We start from the raw sequence: 26,962 nt of genomic DNA, 5'->3' as shown, positions 1-26,962 counted from the left end.
GACCAAATTACAAAAAATCTCAAATAAAGTTTAACATGTCTTTGTAATTTTAAAGGTTGCTTGCAATTTTTCTACATCTTCAACTTTAATTAAAAGAATACTTTGTGATCCTTCCAAGAAGGTCCTTGTTTAGGCATTTCCTGTTATGAGGAGACAACTGTGTACTCCTGCATTGTTCTTTAACCCCCACCACCCCTGTTAGAGAGCAGTCATGCCAACATATACTGCACAGCCACTGTCCCTGTTGCCACTAGTAGGAAGTCTAAAGCAATTGTGCAGCCCACTTTGGGGTTTCTACATGTGGTCAGGAAATGGCTAAAAAGGTTGGAGTAAACCAGTGGCATTGAGATACAAAAAAAAAAAAAAAAAAAGTTAAATACAGTATGGGAAAAAGTATTGTGACGGCAGCACCCGAGAGCCGATGGAAAAATCGGCTAGGGTGCTGACATCGCAGGATCCTGGACAAGTAAGTGGCTGGACCTCCTCTTTAAGAGCAATTAACAAAAAGTTGCCTGCTATTACTGTTGTTCACCAGAAAATTCTCCTCTCTGTGTCTCTGAAACTAGTCTCAATTTGCTACTAAGAGCCTGATTTCATTTACTTCAGAATTTACAGTCCAGTTAAACTAACCTTACTGGACATTGGAAAGGAAACTAGTAATTGGAGGAGCCACTCCTTAGGAGCTTAAATGGTTCATTTAGCAAGGGTTTCCCCATTACCAGACTTCTTGATGGCAAACCTAGATTGAAAGTAGGAACTGCAATTAACTTCACCTGTTGGAATGCATCCAGTTCCCTGGCAGGAAGGACAGGTAATGCTGTCCCGACCAGTAAACTCAACATAAGGAAATTGTGCAATATCTTCATCTAGGTCTCTTCCAACCAACAAATCATCCTCTTCCACATTTGTGTTGCTAGCCTGCTTCGTGGTTGTCACACGACTGGTATAGGCAGATGCTACGGACCCCATTGTCTTTGTTCAGCATCTGTTTTGAAAATAAATATACATGGAATTAAAATTTCAAGGACTGGCAGAGGTGGCTCAAAAATGTAAACACTGTTTTTGAAACCTACTAAATGGTGTTATAGTGTAATAGTAAAAAAAGGATTTTAGGGCAAGTACAAAAATCCTTTCTTGGTGTCCATTGACAGGAATTTCTTAATCTTCGGGCTATTCTTCCAACAGGAGGGTTGGACCTTGGCAAAAAACAAACAAACTGTAGGCCAGCCCAGAATAACTCCTCCTACTAGCACAATGCTTCAGTTTTGTAGCAAAGCAGTACTGAGACCATAATTATAAACAATGAGGAGTGGGACTGACCATTAAAGGACACAGGAAATCTTTTAAATTCAGGATAACAAAAAGCAGTCAAACTGAGGGGTGGGCAACACAGCAATCAAACGCTAACAGGCACAAGAAAGCAAGAGAACTGGGGACTACATGCCGCTTAATGAAGCCACCTGAAGGACCTTACATTTGAAGTTTTTGAAAATGTGAACACATGGCAGCCTTGCAACTCTGAGAAACAGTAGCCTGATGTTGAAAAGACCAAGTAGCACTCATAGATCTAGTTATCTATTGATAGAGAAAGGTGGAACCCAATCATCGAGACCATAAGCTTGGATTATTGGTCTGTCTAAAGCCGAGTACACACTTCAGTTTCTTTTTCATGCAATCCAACGGGTTGCACAAAAACAAACTGACAGCTCCGGTCATAGTAACCATGCAAGGTTAGTCCAGCTATCTCCACCGCTGAGCTGTTGTGTTCTGACAGGGGGGCGCGCCCCCCCAACCAGAACACTCCAATCAGCGACCTCTGCCATTGGCCAGCTGCTGGGTTTTCCAGTATGCACGACCAACAGAAGCCAGCCAAAGTGAAATTACCTTTCAGTGAACTAGAGCTAGACAGAATGATGGAAGAACAAAGTGCTGGTTGAGGTGGAAGACAGAAACTACCTTAAAAAGAGAATCATGGGCTTATGAAAAAAAATAAATCTACATACTTACCTGTTACAGCATCACCTAGCAGTATTGCTAGTATCGGATTCCTGTACCTGAAGACAAGACAAACCTATCCAGTTTGTTGCTGAACCTTAATGCCAGGAGGTCAACGTCCAATGTCCCCTACCTGTGACAGAGGTTCTGGAACACCTTGTGTAGGGACCACTTCCCCAAGTCAGAGCAATGCCGGCTGAAGAAGTCTGCCTGCCATTTTTCTATGCCTGGAATGTAAAAGGCAGACAAGGTTGGAACATGAAGCTACAGCAAAATTTCTGGTTCCTTCCTGATGATCAACAATGTACACCACAATAAACGGCACTGTGTGACTGAATCAGGATTGGATGACCAACCAACAGGATGGTGCAGCACTGCAGACACAGTCAGATCGCTCAAAGCTTCAGAATGTTGATCAGGAGATGAGGCTCCTCTGATGACCAACAGTTCAAACAATTGGCCACTGCCCCATCTATAACTAGCCTTTGCAGCAAGGAGCACATGGAAGGGCAACACACGTAAAACAAAACCAAGAAAATTCCCATCTCAACTTGCCAGCCAGCCTGCTACCAACTGAAATAACAGTTTGCTTTAAAAAGAGGGGTTTAGTTAGCACACATTTGGAAATAAATGCGAAGGCCAGTTATAGGTGGGGGGACGCACTGGACACCTTTGCTACCATTGTGCTATATGCTGGGTGTACACTGTGCCCCTGTGCCTTTTAACCGCTTGCCGCCCGCCATATGATGGCCAGGCGGAGCGTCTTTCGTTCTGGGAGGGCGTCATATGACGTCCCTCCATTTAAACAGGGAATGCGCGCGATCGTGAATGAGAACTGTACTAAAGAAACCACAGGCCAATGACCTAATTTCAGGGTGGTGGCTGGTGCACACCATATCAATAAGAGCCAAAATTATCTCTTTTAATTTTGAAGTTATAGCAGAAGACCGAGAATTCTCTAGGATAAGCTCCTCCGGAAAAAAAAAAAAAAACTGGAAAGATTCAGAAACGGAGCCTCTGTGGCTGATGGCTCAGAGACCAATAAGGCTTGTGGCCTCTGTGGTCAGTCTGCAAATATCTGGGTCATTTGGGACATAAAGTCTTACATGACTGTAAAAAAAAAAAAAGAAGAGAACAAAAAAAAAAAAAAAATAAGAGTAGGGGAACTAATCACACCTGCTAGGGGGGGGGGGACATTTGCTCCATCAGTGGGTGCACTGTAATCAGCATTGGAACCACTAGTATAGCATGAGCTGGGAGTGATTGTTACAGTGTGGCTGGGACACTGCCATGACTCCCACCCCACACGACTCAGACATTTGCAAAAGGCTCAGGGTATAGGGACAAGGCACTCAAGAAACCCACACAGTTCATAGCAGATGAGAGTCAGGTCGCCAGTGGGGACCAACAAGGACAGACCAAGGATTGGAGTGCCATGCAGCTTTCTGTAAGCAAGAGCAAGGAGAGCAAAGAGCTTGTGTGCACACTACACTCAGCTGATGATGTCAGCACTCTGTCCCACAGGGTTAACCCTTTTCATGGTGGAAAAATTGAAATTTTAAAGGTGCAAATGAATTTGTTTCCAGATCTCTGTTCGACTGGCCTACTTACAGAACGAGTCTCCAGGAACAGGGCAAGTGCTGAGGCAATGCCAATGGCTCTTGACCTGGAACCTCTATTGTTAGCTTGTTACCAAAACAGAATCTGGTAGGTGCCTTAAAGTGGATATAAACCCAATTCATGAAATTTGAGCTGGGCACATATAGCGGTAGTGTTTTCTTATCTCTCTCCAAAGCACGGAGTCCCGCGTGTTTCTTCTGTCCCATAGCTCTATTATCAGGCTGATAACTTCTGACAAGTTCTCTGACACAGGAGATAAAAGCAGCCTCAAGTTTGTGTTGTGGGAGGTTGCTATAGATGAGAAGAACACTGCACGATTCAGAGCAGAGCCCTGCACATTACTTCCTTCCTTTGCCAATTTGGCTTGGGGGTGTGTTTCCTCCAATCAGCTGTATTGGCTGTATGCCAATAACCCGCTCCCAGTGCTGAACAGGAAGAGAAAAAACTGTAACACCATGTGCACTTTCTAAAGAATATATAAATGTGAAGACAGAAGATATAGATGTAAAACTTATGTAGGGACATTTGTTTCATCTCTGTGTATCATCTGACGCTGTTCACTTCACTGGGTATATGTGAGGGTTTACATCACCTTTAAGCTAAACCCTGTAACCAAATAACTTTCAGGCTACCCTTGCAACCTGCAGTCAGTAGGGTACAGAAGCAGCATCCGAGGCTGAGGACAGACCTGCCGGATAGCTGCAAATAAAAAGAGACCAGCTCTAGCTGTGATGTAGATGAGTGTTAATTGAAGAGAGATTCCAAAGAAAAAATGGTGCTAGAAATATAGGTTAGTTTTTTTTTTTTTTTAACACAGAAAACATGTCCATCCTACTTGGCCACTAACAAAAATCTAAGGCATTAGGGATTATCCTTGGGTAGCTTTTTTCCCCCCAGTGTCCAATCCTCCTGTAGGTTGGCAGTATAACCCAAAAATGAAAAACTTCCTGTGTCCCCAAGTGCTCATTTACATTTGCTTGAAAACATGGCATTTGACACGCTTTTTATGGCACTCTCAATGGCAATCAAAGCACCTGTCATTAAATAAAATGGTTACCTTACAGTCCTATTCACACTGTTGCACTTGCTTTGCTTAAAAAATGATACCCTCTGTTGCTTTCATCTTGCTTCAGCACTTCTCCAAAGATACAAGTCTATCAGAACACTCCCTAACCACATCTGCAGCAGTACAAGAGCTTAGAGTAGAATTCCACCCTAAAACTAAAATCCCTGCATCTATAGACATCCACGATCTAACACTAACCTATCTAGCCCTGTAAAGAAAAAAAAATAAAAATCAGTATTCATACCTTTTCTGAAGCCGCTCGCACCCGATCCCACATGGATCTATCAGCCGCGGCTTCGCTGTGTAGGCTGGTTCAGAGGACACGTCCGACAGCGGAAGCCCCATAGTAATTCTATGGGTGACATCACTCCCCATTCATTTCACAGCCATTGTGGCTGTGTCCTCTGCAGAGCTTCCGCCGCTGGAGGTCAGACTGTCTGCAGAAAAGGTATGTCTACTGATTTTTTCTTTTCAAGGCTTGATAGGTTAGTGTTAGATCGTGGGTGTCTATAGATGCAGGGATTTTAGTTTTAGGGTGGACTTCCTCTTTAAACTTAACATTACCTCTGCTTTTAAATATCATTTCCCCTTTTGAAAATATAGAAAAGCAAACACACACAGGGAATTTAAAAAAAGCATCACAGAAAAAAAAAACCCCATAAAAATGTATATTAAAGAAGTAGGCGCTTTAATGTGTGTTAAAGCTGACGCAAGTGTAAGGCTCCTTACACACGAGCCGACTTCAAAGCTGTGCGATTTTCAGTGCAAGTTTGAGTCTGACTTTGAAGTGACTTTGATAAGACTTTTACAGTCTCTGGCTTCGAAGCGGTGTCAAAGGCGGATCACAGTAGTGCAGGAACCTTTTCTGAAGACACAGCGACTTGTCAGTATTGTCAATTGAAATGGCTCTCATAGAGATACAGTGCCTTGCAAAAGTATTCACCCCCTTGGCATTTTTCGTGTTTTGTTGCCTCACAACCTGCAATTTGCATCATTTAACCCCTTCAGATCCGTGCTATAGCCAAAAGACGGCTACATCGCAGATCTGCTTTGCCGGGAGGCCGTCCATAGACGTTCTCTCCTTTGCATGTTCGCCACACCCTGACCCCTTACCACTTGATCAGCTGTCAGCCAATGACAGCTGATCACGTGAAATAAACAGAAGATCGGTAATCGTTTTTTTCTTCTCACACTGACAGCGTGAGGAGAAAAAAAAACCGATCACCAGCTTCTGTTGAAGGGACATCGGTCCCGAAGAGGAAGAGGCGAAGCTGCCTCATATGTGCCCACCAGTACCGTAAATCAGTTTCCACCAATACATCAGTGCCAGCAATCAGTGCCACCTATCAATGCCCACCAGTGGTGCCAATCAGTGCCACCTACCAGTGCCCATCACTGTCATCCATCCATGCCCATCAGTGCCACCCATCCGTGCCCCCTCAGTTCAGCCTTCTCTCTGCCCCATCAGTGCAGCCTTCTCTGTGCCCCATCAGTGCAGCCTTCTCTGTGCCCCATCAGTGCAGCCTTCTCTGTGCCCCATCACTGCAGCCTCATCAGCGTACATCAATGGAGAAAAATTACCAGTTTGCTAAATTTATTAACAAAATATAAAACGGTTTTGTATTTAAAAAAAAAAAAAAGTCTTTTTTAATTTGAACAAATACCACCAAAAGAAAACTATTTGTGGGAAAAAAAATTCTAAAAATGTAATTTGGGTACAGTGTTGTATGACCGCGCAATTGTCATTCAAAGAGTGACAGCGCTAAAAGCTGAAAATTGGTCTGGGCAGGAGGGGGGTTTAGGTGCCCAGTAAGCAAGTGGTTAATTTATATAACATGCCCACAACTTTGAAGATTTTTTTCTTTTTCATTGTGAAGCAAGCAAAAAATAGGACAAAATAACAGAAAAAGTCAATGTGCATAACTATTCACCCCCCCAAAGTCAATACTGGGATTTTTGCCCATTCCTCCTTGCAAAACTGCTCCAGCTCTTTCAAGTTGGATGGTTTGCACTTGTGAACAGCAATCTTTAAGTCTGACCACAGATTTTCTATTGGATTGAGGTCTGGGCTTTGACTAGGCCATTTCAACACATGTACATGTTTCCCTAACCCCTTCAGATCCGCGCTATAGCCGAATGATGGCTACAACGTGGATCTACTTTGCTGGGAGGCCGTCAATAGACATCCTCCTCTTTGCACGCTCCCAACACGCACGCTGTGATCACCGAGTCAATGAGACTCGGGTGATCGGAGTAAGGGGTTGATCCCGGCCCTTACCACGTGATCAGCTGTCAGCCAATGACAGCTGATCACGTGATGTAAACAGAAGATCGGTGATCGGCTTTTTTTTCTCCTCACCGGCTTCAGTACAAGGGACATCGGTCCCGAAGAGAAGGAGGCGAAGCTGCCTCATCTATGCCCACTAGTACCGCCTTCCAGTGCCACCTGCTAGTGCCCACACAATGCCACAAATCAGTGCATAAGTGCCAACAATCAGTGCCACTTATCGATGCAGAGTGCCACCCATTAATGCCCACCAATGGTACCAGTGTCACCTACCAGTGTCCATCACTGCCAATCATTGCCACACATCAGTGCCACCTATTAACAAAAAATAAAAAAACTCACCAAAAGAAAGCTCTATTTGTGGGAAAAAAAGATTATAAAAATTTAATTTGGGTACAGTGTTGTATGACCACGCAATTGTCGTTCAAAGAGTGACAGCGTAAAAGCTGAAAATTGGTCTGGGCAGGAGGGGGGTTTAGGTGCCCAGTAAGCAAGTGGTTAAACCACTCAAGTGTTGCTTTAGCAGTGTGTTTGGGGTCATTGTCCTGCTGGAAGGTGAACCTCCGTATTAGCCTCAAATCACACACAGAGTGGTACAGGTTTTGCTCAAGAATATCCCTGAATTTAGCACCATCCATCTTTCCTTCAACTCTGACCAGTTTCCCAGTCCCGACTGCTGAAAAACATCCCCACAGCATGATGCTGCCACCACCATGTTTCACTGTGGGGCTGGTGTTCTTTGGGTGATGTGATGTGTTGGGTTTGCACCAGACAGCATTTACTTTGATGGCCAAAAAGTTAAATTTGAGTCTCATTAGACCAAAGAATCTTCCTCCATACATTTTGGGAGTCTCCCAGATGCCTTTTCGCATACTCAAAATGTGCCATTTTGTTTTTTGCAGAAAATAATAGCTTTCTTCTTGCCACTCTGCCATTTAGCCCAACTCTATGGAGCGTACGGCTTATTGTCGTCCTATGTACAGATACTCCAGTCTCTGCTGTGGAACTCTGTAGCTCCTCCAGAGTTACCTTAGGTCTCTGTGCTGCCTCTCTGATTAATGCCCTCTTTGCCCGGTCTGTGAGTTTTGGTGTACAGCCGTCTCTTGGCAGGATGATGCTCCTAGGGATCAAAGATTTGGATATTTTTCTCTAACCTAACCCTGACTTGGACTTCTCAACAACATTGTCCCTTACTTGTTTGGAGAGTTCCTTGGTCTTTATGGCAGTGTTTGGTTAGTGGTGCATCTTGCTTTGGTGTTGTAGCCTCTGGGGCCTTTCAAAAGGGTGTGTAAATGTAATGACAGATCATGTGACACTTAGATTGCACACAGGTGGACATCATTTCACTAATTATGCGACTTCTGAAGGTAATTGGTAGCACCAGAGCTTTTTCTGGGCTTCACAACAAAAGGGGGTGAATACATACTCACATGCCAATTATCAGTGTTTTATTTCTGAAAAATAGTTTTATGTATATATTTTTCTAATTTTACTTCACCAACTTAGACTTTTGTGTTCAGATCCATCACATATAATTCAGATTAAAAAAATATTGAACTAAAGGCTGTAATGTAACAAAATAGGTAAAAGACAAGGGGTGAATACTTTTGCAAGGCACTGTACATGGCATGTCACATGTCCTGTGACTTGGGATCTCACAAGTCGGATCCTAAGTATGGAAGGAGCCTAAATGAAGGAGCCTATTAACCACTTCAAACTCTACACGGTTTTAACCCGTCCTGACCAGTCCGTTTTGTTGCAATACGGCACTGCGTCGAATTAAGTGACAATTGCACGGTCGTTCGACACTACCCAAATAAAAATGATGTTCCTCCCCCACACACAAATAGAGTTTTCTTTTGGTGGCATTTGATCACCTCTGTGGGTTTTATTTTTGCGCTAAAAAAAGACTGACAAATTTTGGGAAAAAAAAAACACAATGTTTTTTTGTAGAGGTCAACCGATATAAATGCTGATATTTGGCCTTTAAGAAAATCGGCATCGGCCAATTTTTGGGCAAAAAGCGTCCAATTACCTCCCTTCCCCACACTCCACAGAGTTTTACACACTGAGCGGCTCTGTGCTTAGTGTGTGAAACTGATTTGCAACTGAATGCAGAGAGAGGAGCTGTCAGAATTCAGCGTGATGCCGGGGGTGGGCGGGACCCAGATATCAAACACCAGCCAATGGGATGGGATCTGGGCGGGCCACTACCTGTATGTGGCCCTGCCCACTTTCTTAAGCAGCCCAATCATTGGCTTGTGTTTAATAGCTGCTGGGCCCCGCCCACCCCCGACATCACGCTGAATTCTGACAGCTGGTCTTTGCATTCAGTTACATACAGTGTAACTGAAACTGACAAATCGACCCAGTGTGAAACCTGTCAGTTTCAACCAGTGCCACCTGCCAGTGCCAACCTGCCAAAAAAAGAAAAAGAAAAAAAAAAATCGGTTTAAAATATCGGCCGCAAAAATCGGCATCATATATCAGCCGTCTAAATATCGGCATCAGCCAGAGAAAAACCCATATCGGTCAACCTCTAGTTTTTTGCTTTCTTCTATAAAAACATATCCAATAAAAAATTTAAATAAACCTAATTTCTTCTTCAGTTTAGGTCAATATGTATTCTGCTACATATTTTTGGTAAAAAAAAAATCCCAATAAGCTTATATTGATTGGTTTACGCAAAAGTTATAACGTTTACAAACTATGGGATATTTTTTATGAATTTTTTTTTAACTAGTAATGGCGACGATCAGCAATTTTTAGCGGGACTGTGACATTGCAGCGGACGAATCGGACACCTGACACTTTTTGGGGACCATCAACATTACAGTGATCAGTGCTAAAATAAACAAAAAGGAACTGTAATGCCCCATACACACCATCGGACATTCCGACAACAAAATCCATGGATTTTTTCCAACGGATGTTGGCTCAAACTTGTCTTGCATACACACAATCACACAAATCTTGTCTGAAATTCCGAACGTCAAGAACGCAGTGACGTACAACACTTACGACGAGCTGAGAAAAGTGAAGTTCAATAGCCAGTGCGGCTCTTCTGCTTGATTCTGAGCATAGCCCTTTGTGCGTCGGAATTGTGTACACACGATCGGAATTTACGCAAACGGATTTTGTTGTCGGAAAATTTGAGTTTCCGATGGAAACTGTCCGATGAAGCCTACACATGGTCAGAATTTCCGAAAAGCTCTGATCGCACATTTTACGTTGTAAAGTCCGACCATGTGTACGTGGCATTACTGTACTAATGACACTGGCAGGGAAAGGGTTAATAGTGTCCCTAGGGGGTGCTTTCTAACTGTGGTGGAAAGTGCTTTGACTAAAGGAAAACAGAGATCCGGGTTTCTGTTTAGCAGAAACACAAGATCTTTATTTTTCCCTCTGGCAGAACGACGATCTGCCTTGTTTACATAGGCAGACCACCGTTCTGCCTCTCCACAGAACGATCGGCGGGTCCCGGCGGACATTGGGTGCTCCCCAGGAGCCAAAGGATAAAAATCACGTACAGGTACGCGATTTTGCGCTTAAGGGCCGCCCTGCTGCAGTACATAGGGTGATCGTTAAGCGGTTAATGTTTGTTAAATTCAAAGCAGTGTAAACAAGCCCTATAACTGGGTTCACACTGGTGCAATGCCAGACATCACATGTGATTCACATTGCATGCCTGTGCACATCACAATTGTATGGCTGAAATCACATTGCATTTGCACCAAAATGGTGCAAGACCCTTTTTTTTGTCTGCACTGGAATCGAATCGCATGCGTTTTCAGACCATTTCGATCCGATTCCATAGTTCACACTGCGTTCTGCAAACTGATTTGGGCTGGCATTAACTTTATATTGACCCTCCCGCAGCTTTTCGCATAGACCAGTGTGAACTGCCTGCGATTCAAATGCGATGCGGGAACCCGCACAGGAATCGCTGTTGTTCCCGCTTTGCACCAGTGTAAACCAAGACTTAATGTAGAAAGAAATACACAATTAATTTAAATAACAAGTTACACTTCTAGCTAGTGAACCTGCAGGGGCATGACATTATTTTGATAGTATTACAGATACTATATAGTCATTTAAAACACATGCACCAAGAAGATACACGTGCAATGAAAGTATGGTGAATGCCACACTCCCTGCAGTATAAATATATACACAGTATACTAATACTACAATTGCAAAAGTAGGCAGCAAAAAACTCGACCCCTAACAATGCTGGTATCGGACTAATTAGGCCCCGATCACACTTGAGCGTTTTGTAGCTTGAAGCTCAAAAACCTATCATTGTTTTCAATAGCTCTTGTTCAGATCTGAACGTCCTGTCACATGTAGCAAAACTCCGGTCACTCAAAAAAGTACATAAGCTACTTTTCAGGCAGAATTGAGCGTTTTCGTCTCCATAGACAATGGAAACACCTGAAAAGTGCCACATGAGCTTTTTCTAAGCGTTTTGTCTCACGTTTTCTGCTGAAACAGCAGCTCTCCATCCCTTTTTTCAGCAGCACTTTACGTTATCACTTTTACTTTTAGTTGATAAACGCCTGAAAAAAAAAAAAGCTGCAAAAACATGCAATTCTGCTTCATAAAATGCTCAAAAACGTTTGCAAATAAAAAGCTTGAAAAGGTGACGCTTAGGTGTGACTGATACAATCATATCCGTTTTGGTGTATAAAGGTTTAATAAGATCCACGTTTTACCTGTCATATTACATCAGAACTGTAGTTTCCATGTCACAATGAATTGGTCCATAAAGGAGCATTTCCTGACCCGGCACTGCCCAGAGTGGCGAAAAAGCTTCATTATATAGTTGCACAGCAGACATAAATGGGCTGAACCCCTGCTGGGAGCGGATCATGTGATCAGACCAGAGCACCCTGAGATAGTCAAGTCTACACCTCTTCCTTACACAGGTGTAGTTAGAAGGGGATGGGAGAAGGTTCAGGGCCCTTTCACACTGGTCCACTAGGAAGCACATTTCCAGAGTGACAAAAGTGCATCAGAATTATTTCCCTTTAAATCCTATGAGACTTTTCACATCACTGCGCTGCGTTGTGGTTTTTTTTGGGGCCACATGACTCTTTTTTTTTTTTCTTAAAGATGCTGGTTATATAGCTACACATACAGTGGGGACGGAAAGTATTCAGACCCCCTTAAATTTTTCACTCTTTGTTATATTGCAGCCATTTGCTAAAATCATTTAAGTTCATTTTTTTCCTCATTAATGTACACACAGCACCCCATATTGACAGAAAAATACAGAATTGTTTACATTTTTGCAGATTTATTAAAAAAGAAAAACTGAATTATCACATGGTCCTAAGTATTCAGACCCTTTGCTCAGTATTTAATACAGCCATGAGTCTTTTTGGGAAAGATGCACAAAGTTTTTCACACCTGGATTTGGGGATCCTCTGACATTCCTCCTTGCAGATCCACTCCAGTTCTGTCAGGTTGGATGGTAAACCTTGGTGGACAGCCATTTTTAGGTCTCTCCAGAGATGCTCAATTGGGTTTAAGTCAGGGCTCTGGCTGGGCCATTCAAGAACAGTCACGGAGTTGTTGTGAAAGCCACTCCTTTGTTATTTTAGCTGCTTAGGGTCATTGTTTTGTTGGAAGGTAAACCTTCGGCCCAGTTTGAGGTCCTGAGCACTCTGGAGAAGGTTTTCGTCAAGGATATCCCTGTACTTGGCCGCATTTATCTTTCCCTCGATTGCAACCAGTCGTCCTGTCCCTGCAGCTGAAAAACACCCCCACAGCATGATGCTGCCACCACCATGCTTCACTGTTGGGATTGTATTGGACAGGTGATGAGCAGTGCCTGGTTTTCTCCACACATACCGCTTAGAATTAAGGCCAAAAAGTTCTATCTTGGTCTCATCAGACCAAAGAATCTGATTTCTCACCATCTTGGAGTCCTTCAGGTGTTTTTTTTTTAGCAAACTCCACGCGGGCTTTCATGTGTCTTGCACTGAGGAGAGGCTTCTGTCGGGCCACTCTGCCATAAAGCCCTGACTGGTGGAGGGCTGCAGTGATGGTTGACTTTCTACAACTTTCTCCCACCTCCCGACTGCATCTCTGGAGCTCAGCCACAGTGATCTCTGGGTTCTTCTTTACTTCTCTCACCAAGGCTCTTCTCCCCTGATAGCTCAGTTTGGCTGGGCGGCCAGCTCGAGGAAGGGTTCTGGTCATCCCATTTAAGGATTATGGAAGCCACTGTGCTCTTAGGAACCTTAAGTGCAGCAGAAATGTTTTTGTAACCTTGGCCAGATCTGTGCCTTGCCACAATTCTGTCTCTGAGCTCTTCAGGCAGTTCCTTTGACCTCATGATTCTCATTTGCTCTGACATGCACTGTGAGCTGTAAGGTCTTATATAGACAGGTGTGTGGCTTTCCTAATCAAGTCTAATCAGTATAATCAAACACAGCTGTACTCAAATGAAGGTGTAGAACCATCTCAAGGATGATCAGAAGAAATGGACAGCACCTGAGTTAAATATATGAGTGTCACGGCAAAGGGTCTGAATACTTAGGACCATGTGATATTTCAGTTTTTCTTTTTTAATAAATCTGCAAAAATGTCAACAATTCTGTGTTTTTCTGTCAATATGGGGTGCTGTGTGTACATTAATGAGGAAAAAAAATGAACTTAAATGATTAAAGCAAATGGCTGCACTATAACACAGAGTGAAAAATTTAAGGGGGTCTGAATACTTTCCGTCACCACTGTATGTCCCCGTACCTCCACAATCTGTTTGGCAGCCCGTTCTCCTACCTTCACATGCCGCCTGAGCTTCTCCCAGCTTTCAGTTCAAGGTTTGGTCGCCCCCACAAACATTCAGAATGGTTCAGTTCCTTTCTGCCCCACCCCATTTTCCTGGCTCCTCCCCCTCTGCAGTGTCCTGTGTAATGATGGGGCAAAAGATGGTGGGCTCTGCTCTGTCTTTGCACTGCTGGCCGAACCACTCGACCAGAGAGGAACACATTGGAGGTACAAGGGGGGCACGCTTGGTCATTTCTACCCATCACCCTGCATGGTTTAGGAGATATTTACCCTTCATGCAGCTGCTGATGTCAGCGTGCGCTGAAGGTCCAGCGGCTCATGCTTGAACTTGCCGGAACGAAGGACTCCCGCGCGCCCACTCACAGCGCCGCAGCCTGTGAACCCAAAAGAAATGCAGAGGGAACATGTCAGCCCCCTCGGCGGTGACCAAGCGAGCTGCGGGAGCTTCGTTCTAAGGTAACTATTTCATAATGTGTTAGTATGCGATGACTACTAGCACATTATGCTATTGTCTTGCAGGTTTATTTTACTACCGCTTTAAGGATACCGGCGGGTTCAAGCTCCTTAACAACCACCCCCAGGCGTCTTTAACAACCAATGAATAGCTGAAGCCAACACCCAACTATGTCCCTAACAACCTGTTATTCACTGCATACAACGCATTATAAAGGCACTATGAATTTTTTTAAAGTGTATAGTACGTTTTAGAAGCACTGCAGTGTGAAAATAGATGAGCTGCAGTGTGAAAATAGATGAGCTGCAGTGTGAACGGGCAAAAACCTGGTATTCCAGGAACTTTCTTAACGTGTATACTTTACAACATCACCAGGGAGAGTGCCAAGTTTATAATGCTTCCAAGGACATGCAGTTACCGCAGAAATAACGGATTTTAGCTTGTGAGGCTAACTGCCATTTTATTAAACCACCACTTTATTTTTTTTACCAGGAAAGTACACCTTAACCCCTTCCCGTCCGCAGACGTGCGTACTCGGCTTTCGGGGGTTATACCGGGATGATGCCCGCAGCTGCAGGCATCATCCCGGTACTATTTTTTAGAGCCGGCGATCGGCTTTCCAGGTATAACAACCGATGCGGCTAAAAACCGCTCGGCTGTTATACCGGAGGAGCGGGAGGGGAGGTCCCCGCCTCCCGCCGCTCTTACCGGGCCTCCCGATCCACCAAGAGGTATGATCACCAATCCGCCCCCTTTAGCGCCTAGTGACAGTCTCGAACGAAGCCGACGTCACTTCCCGTTTACTCGGCTGCCAATGGCGCCGGTTTAAAAAAAAAAAAATACAGTATTCAGGATCGCTGAAAATGGCGATCTGAATACTTTGAAGTGCAAAGGAGGGATCAGGGGTCTTTTAGACCCCCGATCCCTCCATAAAGAGTACCTGTCACCATCTATTACTGTCACAAGGGATGTTTACATTCCTTGTGACAGCAATAAAAGTGATCATTTTTTTTTTTTTTTTAAATAAATAAGAAAAAAATTTTTTTTTGAAAGCGCCCTGTCCCCACGAGCTTGCGCAGCAAAGAAAACGCATACGGAAGTTGTGCCCGCATATGTAAACGGTGTTCAAATCACACGTGAGGTATCGCCGCAATCATCAGAGCGAGAGCGATAATTCTAGCTCTAGACCTCCTCTAACTCTAACCTGGTAACCGTAAAAAAAATTGAAAGTGTCGCCTATGGAGATTTTTAGGTACCGTAGTTTGACGCCATTCCACGAGTGCGTGCAATTATAAAGCGTGACATGTTTGGTATCTATTGACTCGGCATAACAGCATCTTTCACATTATACAAAAAAAAATTGGGCTAACGTTAAAAAATAGGCTTAGTCACGAAAGGGTTAAAAAGTGTATGTAAAGGCAAACCTTTTTAATCTGGAATTTAGCTAGGGAGATTCACCCTTCTATTTGTACTTGTGACTATCATCAGCAAGACAAAAGTAAGGAGAAATCTTCCATTTTAGAGCGGTCATGACAGCAACACGAGAAGGGAAATATTTCAATGGGGAAAAAATGTTCCACGCAAAAACTGTCTAAAATGGAAATTTCTCTCATTTCAAAAGTGAGTAGAAAACACTTTATATATTGTTCTATGAACAATTTCTCAGCACGCTGTGTGCTGTATTTTGTTTGTGTCACTATCATTATATTCTGCATAGTCACTAATCAGGTGCTAACACTAATACATGCTTGCCAGGTGAGTCAATATGGGTGGAACCTGCATCCTCTATAGGTGTTTATAGAGGACACAGGGAAAGGAACAGGTACTGCTGGTACAACCGCAATAATGTAAAGAAAAGCATTCATAAACTTACTGGAACAAATGGAACTTATTATCGCCTTTTTTGTTTTAATGTTTTACTCATTGGAGGGATCTTTGTGAAAAGAACACAGGTCAGACAAAAACCTTCAGAAAGTATCTATGTTATAAAACCATATATTCATTTCCACATCCCATTGAATTTCAATTACCGTATATAATCGAGTTCGGCTTAAACTCGAGTGAGGGTCTCCCGCTGTGTCATGCAGTCTTAACTGTTCAGCGGTCGTCCACTGTAACAAAACCCCGCCTCCTCCTCGTCCGTGATAGACGGAACACTGATACAATGCTGGGAAACTGAATCAGTGTTCCGTCTATCAAGGACGAGGAGGAGGCGGGGCTTTTTTACAGTGGACGGCCGCCAAACTAAGACTGCAGTTGCATGACACAGCGGGAGACACCCACTGTTTGTAATCAAAGATACAAATGGGCACAGTGAGGCTGCAGATGGGCACAGTGAGCCTGCAGATGGGCACAGTAAGGCTGCAGATGGGCATTGTTTACCAGTAGCTGCTGCATTTCCCACCCTAGGCTTATACTCGAGTCAATAAGTTTACCCAGTTTTTTGTGGTAAAATTAGGAACCTCCGCTTAAATTTGGGTCGGCTTATACTCAGAGTATATACGGTATTTCTAACCTTCTATTAATCTGAACATCTTGAAAACTTACTTTTGTGAAGCTCCCCACACATTAAGCCTGGGTTCACACTAGCACGATCTCAAAGATCGCATGTGATTCGCACCCGCACTGCAGGTGCCGATCACATGCAATTTCTGAGCAATGCAAGTTCAGCCATACAGTTGTATGGTTGAGCTCACATTAGATTCACACATAAAATAGTGCAAGGACTTGTTTTTCCCCACACTAGAATCAGATCGTATGGGTGTTCTCACCTATGCGATCCGATTCCTGTGCCAGTTCACAGTTTGCACTGCGATCTGTGAACTATCCTGGGGGTGTCATTAACTTTGTTCGCACAAGGCCTGCTGGAAAGGAGCGATGCGGGAACCAACGCTGGTTCCCGCATCGCATCATTGTGAACCCAGGGTAAGGCTTCACACCATCACCGCATTCATCTCACAGCAGGGTTCCGGTGCGTCCCCTTTCACCGTTTCAGGTCCAAATTTTGGGCCGAATTAGGACCTGAAATGGACCAAAAGACGCGCTGCATTTTTGTGCAAAACGCACTGGACCTACAGCAGAGATATGTGAACCGGCTCCATAGAGAGCCAGTCAAAATCTCCTGCTATTGCGAATTGGATGCGAGGAACCATCCGCATCCAATTCGACATGGTGTGAACCCAGCATTACTGCTATAAATTCTGTGACACAATAAAAACAGAAAGTTTAAGTCATAAGTTATATAGTTATATAGTAGGTGAGGTCAAAAAGACAAAAGTCCATCAAGTCCAACCTATGTAAAGTGTCATTACTTTGTTACTGAGAGGGGGAAGGAGAAACCATGGAGGGCAAAATATAAGCTAAATAAACTTCAGCTTTAGGCTGGAATCTGATAAAAAAAAAGCCTGGCTATTTCACATGCAGTCAGCACATAAAACAAACAATGGAAGCATTAATTCTTTGTCAGCAAATGAGAAGCAAAAAGCCTTTGCACTGCAGCTGATCTTACTCACTTCTCAAACACTACAAATGTATACGTAACAAGGACAAATCTGCCAACAAGAGCATGTCATTTGGATAGTTTGATTATTTCACCGCTTTCTATTATTATTAGATATTGCTGAAGACAGGAAAGTATGTGTTCATTTTTATAATGTTTAGTATGTATTTTATGTATTTATTATTCTGAGGACTAAAAAAAAAATAGTGCAATATCATTTCTTCATTAATAAAATATGAAGTATGCCATCCAGTACTGGGCACCAGTTCTCAAGAAGGACGTGCTGGAACTGGAGAGAGTCCAGAGAAGGGAAACAAAGCTAATAAGGGGGTTGCAGTGATGGCGAACTTTGGCCCCCAGATGTTTTGGAACATTTCCCATGATGCTCACCTACACTGCAGAGTGCATGAGCATCATGGGAAATGCAGTTCCAAAACATCCGGGGTGCCAAGGTTCGCCATCACTGGACTAGAGGATCTCAGCTATGGGGAAAGACTACAAGCATTGCACTTATTCTCTCTGGAGAAGACGCGCTTGAGAGGGGATATAATAGTAATGTACAAATACTGTACTGGTGACCCTAGCATAGGGGAAAAAACTTTTCAGTGAAAGGGAGTTTAAAAAAGACACGAGGTCATTCACTGAAATTGGAAGAGAAGTGGTTTAACCTTTAACTGCATAGAGGGCTAACACACCTCCACTTGCATCTTTTATTGGTGACCCAAAATTCCCCCTTTCCTCAAATGAGAGAGGAGACTTTTCATGGTGGACAAATAATAACCTAATATCCCTCTATAATTTTTTAGAAAACAACAACTTCACTTCATTCTCTTCATTGAAATCTAGACATCAGATCCCCAATACTGAGTTTAATAAATTTCTCCAAATCAGACATTTTTTTAGTACATATTTCCAAACAGTAAACTCACTCCCACCATCATTTTTTGAAAACATTTGTCTAAAAACACCTAGGAGAGCAGGCCTGATATCTGAAATCTACTCTAATCTAGTCAATAATGCAGAACAATCCAAACTTCCCTATATGCTCAAGTGGGAACAAGAATGTGATTTCTCATTTACAATGGAAAACTGGGACAAATGTATCTCTAACTTACACAAATGCACAAGATCAATTATGATCAAAGAAACTGCAATCAAACTTTTTACAAGGTGGTATTATACTCCAGTAAAAATTCATGCCATTTTCCCTGACACCCCTCATACATGTTTCAGAGGTTGCAATTCAGCAGGATCCTTTTCTCATATCTTCTGGGATTGTGATAGAGTTACTCAGATATGGAAACAACTGGAAAAATTTGCCTCCAAAATCTCAAATAGCAACATAAACCTCACTAAATTTAACTGTCTCCTATTTTCCCCTATCATCGGTCTTTCCATACATAATATGAGATTGATCCACACAATATGTGTTGCTGTAAGCTGGTTGATAGCATACCATTGGAAATCCCCCACAGTTCCTCTTTCACATTTGAAAACCAGAATTAACAATATTAAATTTAATGGAAAAAATATTCCACACACTACAAAACACTAACCAATTCTACACAAAGAAATGGGACCCATGGTTTAACCATGCTAATCTCTTCTTTAACCCTGAATAATTCTACTAAATACTGAAGTTCACTGAAGAGTATTGTATGAATATAGAGTTTAATGTATAATAGGAATTGCTATATTTATATATAAATTTATACTCCATTCAAGAACCGCCTAATATATATTGTTATTCCTTTTTGTAGAAATTACTTTGATTGTACATTTTATGGCATATGTCAATAAGCTTTTTGTAATATTTCTTTGTACCAAATAAAAAAGGTGGAAAACAAAAAAATAAACTGCATAGAGGGTTCTTTACTGTCAGAACGGTAAGGATGTGGAATTCTTTTCCACAAGCAGTGGTATCAGCAGTGAGCTTAAAAAAATGATTAGATAGGCACCTTAACGATCACAACATACAGGGATATTTATACTATTGACATAAACATAAGCACACTTACACACTACAGGACGGACTGGTGTCTTTTTTCAACCTTACCGACTATGCAACTATGTAAAATACTGCATATCAATATTTTATGTTTACCACAGTCTAGAAAATTCCCTATCCTTTTTTTTAACCAGGATGACTGCTGCTTTGATGTGAAAAGCATGTGTTGTAAATGTCTAGCTTTTTGCTTAAAGTGATTGTAAGCGACCACCTTGTAAAACAACCCCTTCAGTTTAACATTAAAATAAAGGGCAAAACATTTGTGTATAGATATAAAAAAAGTGATTTATAAGTGATCACATTCCCTCTGTATATAAGAGCTGGGGATGAGAAACAGCAGGGTTTACTTCCTCTTTGTTTCCCTGCAAAGGTAAAGCATACTGGGCTACTATGCATCACATAGTAGCCCACTATGTGTCACTTACCTGACACAGGAGCCTGCGATGTCACCGCTGTCCCCTCTGCTACGGAGCGTCCATCTTCTTTACGGGTATCGTGGCTTCGACGCTGTGATTAGCCGGAGCCGCGATGGCGTCACTCCCGCGCACGGGAGCCGCCACTAACGGCATATCGCCGTTAGCAGCGGCATGCTCAGTGCGCCGCTGTCTATGGCGCATGCGCCGTAGACAGCGGTGCCTGTCTTTTTGCAAATATCTCCTAAACCATGTAGGCTTAAGAGATATTTCTTGGACCTACAGGTAAGCCTTAATCTAGGCTTAACTGTAGGTCAAAGTGGTCTGTAAGGGTTTACAACCACTTTAATGTGGCCAGTTTTTAATAGGGAAGCAGAGGGACTGGCAGGAACACCAGGGATTTCACACAAAAGAAGCAATACAAAGAGAACAGGATACGTTCTCATACAAGTACAACATACAGCAGGCACATATCAGGAATATGAAATGCTGGGGTAACGAACACTTTAGGTTGGCCATCAATGGCTTAAATTTCAGACGGTTCCTGCTGAATCATCTAAAATTTGAGCTGTGGGTGTCTTTTTTTCGGCACCATTTGACGCGATAAAAGGCAATTCCAAATTCAAAGGAGCTGGGTGAAAAAATACAAATGGTCATTGCATCCAGTCATATGCAATCACCGTTCAGGTATTCAGAAAGTCACGGACACCATGGCTGTCAAAATACAATAGCTGGCAGTGCAGATTTCTCAATCTACGCTAATTAGCGCAAATCTATAGATTTCTCTCATTAAGCCCCACCTATGTGGTTAGCTTTAAGCTGAGACAGTCACAAAGTAAACAGTCATTGCTGGGCTTTCTCTGGGGCTTGTTCAATCCTATGACTGTACTCTGCTGATGCAGGACCAGCAGTCCTGCAATAGAAGTCCTCATGCACATGGTCGTATATTTTTAGCAGGCTCTTGCTGGTAGCAAGATTATGTGTAAAAAGTGGTTCATACTGTATCTCAACGCATAAGGATATACACACACTTATGTCCGTATGAGCCAAAATGTGTAAGGGAAACTTGTGGCGGCCATTACACTTTTTGTGTACATATTACCTTAGGCCCTGAATGACTTGAATGAGACAATCAATAGGCAGTAGAGCTGCACGATTAATCGCGGAGAATCTTTATTGCGATTCTCCGCCTGCCACGATCGCAGCTCCAGATTTGAGCGATTCTGACCATTCAGCAAATTGTCAGTTTAAAAGCGCGCGCTGTGTAGCGATCGATGGTTTCCCCGTGATGTTGCCTGTTTCGGAGCAGAGGGGAAGCCGTCGGAGCCAGCGTGAAACGTCTGACGTCAGCAAACAAGAATGTGATTGGTCGGTAAGTATGTTTTCTTCCCAGAGGTCTCGGGGACAGCACATCAGCACAAGAGTGGCTGCAGCACTGAGTGGCACTGGCGAAATGTGAGCTGCCTGCTATACTGCTTTTTTGTTTTTCTTTTAGAATCAGCAAACTCTTTTTATTCTCTCTCTCCCAATCAATTTCTCTCCAAAAAAAAAAAAAAAATACGTTGCAAGAATCGTGAGAGAATTGTGATCTTTTTATGCTAAGTAAAAAAAATTGTGATTCTCATTTTGGCCAGAAAGCTCTAATAGGCAGCAGACATGCAGGTGCACAATGACTTTTGTCTTCAGTTGTGAATGAAAGCTTCCATCATTCTGCACCTGAGCTGCAGCCTAGTGAATGACTTATTCAAGTAATTTGTGGCCAGAGAATAGATGTAAACATACGCAATGTGCAGGTAGCAGCGCAGGTGCAGAACAACATCAGAACCCAAGGTCATTCTGAACCTGTGCTGGCTTCAATACACATTGCGTATGTTTACATCTCCCCTTACCCTCAAGTCACTGGGCGGTAGCAAAGGCACATATGGCTATGTCCATTTTCGCAATATACATGTAAGCGTTTGCACAAACATGTATGTGCATACTGCTTAAAATATGGTCAAATTGGACCGGGAACGCAGATTTTTCTTGCTTTGGTTTACACAGCGATATACTACAGACCAACACAGCACGGTGTGAATGTCTCCATAGCATACAATACTGCTGCATTGAAATCCATACAATACTGTACGCAATACACAAACACATTGTACTGCATTCCTGTATGCCAGAGCGCACCCATATCCTGGACTATCAGAGAGAGAGAGAGAGATAAGCGTGCTGGCTGCTGGGGAAGTGAGAGATAAGTAAAACTGCTTTTTATGCCACCCTCTAGTTCAGGTGTCTCCAAACATTTCACTCTGAGGGCCACATTGTAAATTTGGCACAAATTTGCGGGCCGAAAAAAAAAAAGTTATTTATAAATGATCCACAGCAGCAGCAGCAGAATACAATAGACAGGCAGCTGGCAGTGGTGCTGGATAGTGCTCCTTTATCCTCCGCCCGCACCTAAATGCCAGAGCCTCATGCACTAGGACTAAACTTTCAGTGTGCATGGGGCCATACATCTTTGTTCCCGTCTGAGTCTCCTCATACATCTGTGTCCACAGCAGAGCCCCCACATATTTATGTCCCTATCAGAGCCTCCCTGCTTATTTGTGTCTCCTTTGGCACCCTCCTGCACATTTGCGTCTTTTTCTGAGCCCCCCCCCCCACTTATTTTTGTCCCCTTCATAGACCCCCTTATACATATTTGTGTCCCCATCATAGCCCCATGCACCGCCAGCCCCCCCCCCCCCCCCCCACACACACACACACACACACACACACACACACACTTGTGTCCTTACAGAGCCCCCGCACACGCACATTTGTGTCCTCCTTAGATTCTCCTATACACATTTGTGTCCCCCTCAGGTTCTTCCATGCAGACTTGCATCCCCCTCAGATTCCCCATGCACTTTTGTTTCCCCCTCAGAGCCCCCTGATGCCCATTTGTGCCCCCCAATGCCCATTTGTGCCCCCTCAAAGCTCCCTGATGCACAGATTCCTCCACACACATTTATGTACCCCTCAGAGCCCTGATGCACATTTGTGCCCCTCTAAAGGCCCCCTGATGCACATTTGTGTACCCCTCAGAGCCCCCCTCTGTGCATGTGTAACCCTCAGAGCCCCCTCTGCACATTTGAGTCCCCATCAAAGCCCCCCCACACATATTTATGTCCCTCTCAGAGCCCCCACCCACTTTTTTTTTATTCCACCTTAGAGCCCCCTCATGCACATTTATGTCCCCCTCAAAGCCCCCCACCTGCCCTGCTTATTTGTTGTGTCCCCTCAGTGCTCCTCCCATGTACATTTGCCTCCCCATAAAAAAAAACAAAAAAAAACAGAGTGTGCTTCTGGAACAACTAGCATCCAATCAACGTCTTTAGTGCAGATATGCTGCACCTTCCAGCTCCGGTCCTCCTGTTGCACAAGCACTCTGTGTAAAAGACACTTATGCTAACAGCGGGCAGGAACAGGAAGGTGCAGCGGGTCTCCACTTAATTATTTCACTGGCGGTCATAGTAACCAATATTGGCAGGCTTTGTGGGGTAGCAGGAGGAGGAGTATGCAGCAGAAGACCCGCAACCCCAAAAAGCCTGAGCAGACACCAGTCGCTGCAGTGAGTCTGAAGACTCAAGCTGCGGGCCGGAAAAATGTTCTAGCGGGCCAGATGTGGCCCATGGGCTGTACTTTGGAGACCCCTGCTCTAGAAGAAACAAGAATTTAAAGCAGAACTACATTTCCACTTTAACAGCGGGCAGGCAGGCTTTTATTATAGAAGAGACATGCAACATCTTTTCTGCAATAAAAAAACCCTACCTGCCTGTTCACCGTCTTCTCCGGCAATGAAAAAGTGAGCTGCGCATACGCAATGGCCATTTATCTACATTGGCCAGGTGGAAAGTGGGTAATCAGGTTCCCTTCCAGTAGGTTAAGCCCTGTGAACACATGCACGGAAAGGCAGACACATATGTGCAAATAAGCTGCCAGGTCCTCGGTCAGTGCCAATACCTGACAGAGCACGGCATCACAAGTGCCACACGTGTGGAATTTCCAGACATGCAGGCGCCCCTCCTAGGCAAAATCTATCCCCACTGTCAGGCTCAGCGGGCAGTCCGCTGCCTGAATGTGACCCATTCAATTGAATACCGTGGTGCAAAATACACATTTGCGGCATGGTGGTGTGGGTTTTTAGGAGTTTAAACAGGTGGTGAGGAGGCAACATAACACCACCTCATGGCTTGTCAAATGTGCTCTGAAGACAGATCCACTGTGAATTACACATGTAAATAAGCCCAAAAGGTAAATGTTAAAATATTCTTTTGGGTTAACATTTTTTTTACAGATACTTACAGTATCTTACAAAAGTGAGTACACCTCTCACATTTTTGTAAATATTTTATTATATCTTTTCATGTGACAACACTGAAGAAATGACACTTTACTACAATGTAAAGTAGTGAGTTTACAGCTTGTATAACAGTGTAAATTTGCTGTCCCCTCAAAATAACTCAACACACAGCCATTAATGTCTAAACTGCTGGCAAAAAAAGTGAGTGAAAAGTAAGTGAAAATGTGCAAATTGGGCCCAATTATCTATTTTCCCTTCCCGGTGTCATGTGACTCGTTAGTGTTACAAGGTTTCAGGTGTGAATGGGGAGCAGGTGTGTTAAATTTGGTGTTATCGCTCTCACTCTCTCATACTGGTCACTGGAAGTTGAGCATGGCACCTCATGGCAAAGAACTCGCTGAGGATGTGATAAAAAAAGAATTGTTGCTCTACATAAAGATGGCCTAGGCTATAAGAAGATTGCGAAGAACCCTGAAACTGAGCTGCAGAATGATGGCCAAGACCATACAGCGCTTTAACAGGACATGTTCCACTCAGAACAGGCGTCATATCCAGAGGTTGTCTTTGGGAAATAGACGGATGAGTGCTGCCAGCATTGCAGAGGTTGAAGGGGTGGGGGGTCAGCCTGTCAGTGCTCAGACCATTCGCCGCACACTAGGGCTGAAGTGAATCAAAAAATCGATAATGAAAATCGTTGCTGTCCCCATCTCTGCCACTATCCGGTAAGACGACCGGGATGCGGTGGGAGGGTTGGTGGGCACCTCTCTCACCGCTGATAAAAGCGATCTCGCTGCGGAGACCACTTTTATCTGAAAGCAGACCGCCCGCCTGCCGCCGTTGAAAAAAATACCAGGATTATGGCAGCTATTTACTGCCATAACAATGATATTTAACGTCAAAGGACCGACGTATATCGACGGTGGTCGGTCCAGAAGTGGTTAAACTCGAACACATCTGAATTACACAAGTTCTGACGCTAATTTAATGCAGATAACCAAGTGAGTTTCATTTCCACCTTAATCGGCCTCAGAACCTGTGTACTAAATGTGTGTTCCGTTTTAAAGAGATGAGTTGGCAACCCTACTTGACAGTTTAAAGTCGCACCCCATTTGCGGCAATGGAACCATTTAAATTGCTGCGACTCAACATGCAGCAACTTTGAAAAAAGTTCCTGCACTATTTCAGTGCGACTTGCATTGACATCTATGAAATGAAGTAGCACAGATATCAGCAAGCTGCACATGAATTCGCACTGCACTGAAGAAGCGTGACTTCAGAACCGCACTGGTGTGAACCAGGGCTTAAGCTGAATAAAATCCTCTCAAAAGCTGCAGGTGCTGAAAGCAAGCTTGGTCATAGACTTCTATGGAGGCTTCGGAGATGCTTTGAAGCACCAAGAAATGGACACTGGGTATACTTTTTGAAGTAAAGCAAAAGAAACGTGTGAACAGGACTGTAAGCTTACCATTTTATTTAGTGACCGGGGCTTTGATTGGCTTGCAGAGCGTTTTAACCTGTTATGGCCCCCCCCGCGTAAATATATACGCCGGCGACAGAGCGACATCTCGCAGTGTGAGGTTACAGAGGGAGCCATTCTATAGGGACAAACAGCCTTTTTAGTGAGCCTGCTGTTGGCGATGTGTCCCTAGCAGAAGAGTCACCCATGTGTCATCAGCCTTTGGGTCACCATTACAATCAATGGCCCTGACGCTGGTGACTTTGATGAATCGTCAGCTGCTGGACAATTAGTGGCAGAGTCACCCATCTGACCTCAGCCTAGGAAGGAGACACAACGATCTAGCACAACAAACACGACATAAAAAGAGGACACTTGTCACGGTGGACGGACGGTGACGTCACTCACCTGCCGGTCAGGGAGGGAGGCGGGGGCAGGGTGTCCCGCACAATGTTGATATCGGAGGCTGTTGGATCGTGCACGCTGCAAAACAAAAACACACACGGAGCCGGACAAACCCCTCCCCCCCGGCTCTGTGCACACCTTGTGACCGGAAACGGAAGTGCCGTGTTTGTTTACGTGTGGCGTGTGAGTGGTGCTAAGTACAGGGTGGGAGGCGAAGAGTTCTCTCTAGAATGGAGAGGAGCGCCTCTGCTAGCAATTGTTGTCACGTCCCGCCAGGATTGACCCTGGACATCTCATTTGCTTCTGTTCTATACAGCCATGTCTAGGGAGCCTGAACTACCGTTGTGTTATTAATGTATCTGGCAGGGCCATAGCCGGACTATTGTGAGGTGGGAGGCACTTCAGTTTCTCTGTAGCTAAAGCTCTTTATATATTTTTTTTGGTAATTAACCACTTCAGCCCTGGAAAGGATTTACCCCCTTCCTGACCAGGCCATTTTTTGCGATACGGCACTGTGTCGCTTTAACTGACAATTGCGCGGTTGTGCAACGCTGTACCCAAACAAAAGTATGTCCTTTTTTTTCCCCACAAATTATTATACAGGATTTATATAGCGCCAACAGTTTGC

The 26,962-nt window shown here is 43.8% G+C and overlaps 1 protein-coding gene across 2 annotated transcripts in view; it reads right to left on the bottom strand.

Annotated features, from left to right (window-relative positions):
• Window positions 1–26,509, bottom strand: part of TMEM106C (transmembrane protein 106C) — a 51,566-nt gene extending 25,057 nt beyond the window's left edge. Inside the window, exons 1-3 of one of the 2 annotated variants that reach the window (XM_073613665.1) lie at window positions 26,338–26,509; window positions 2,129–2,222; window positions 774–985 (exon numbers count right to left, since the gene is read on the bottom strand). In XM_073613665.1, coding sequence (XP_073469766.1) covers window positions 774–969 — 196 coding nt within the window. In that variant the 5' untranslated portion in view covers window positions 970–985; window positions 2,129–2,222; window positions 26,338–26,509. The remainder of the gene's footprint in view (window positions 1–773; window positions 986–2,128; window positions 2,223–26,337) is intronic. The other variant, XM_073613664.1, reaches the window with a different exon arrangement.
• Between the last annotated feature and the right edge of the window lie 453 nt (window positions 26,510–26,962).

Source organism: Aquarana catesbeiana, linkage group LG02 (assembly GCF_042186555.1).
Source record: "Aquarana catesbeiana isolate 2022-GZ linkage group LG02, ASM4218655v1, whole genome shotgun sequence".
NCBI lineage: Eukaryota > Metazoa > Chordata > Amphibia > Anura > Ranidae > Aquarana > Aquarana catesbeiana.
Note: the sequence above shows the minus strand (reverse complement) of the source record. Positions and strands in the feature narration are given on the sequence as shown.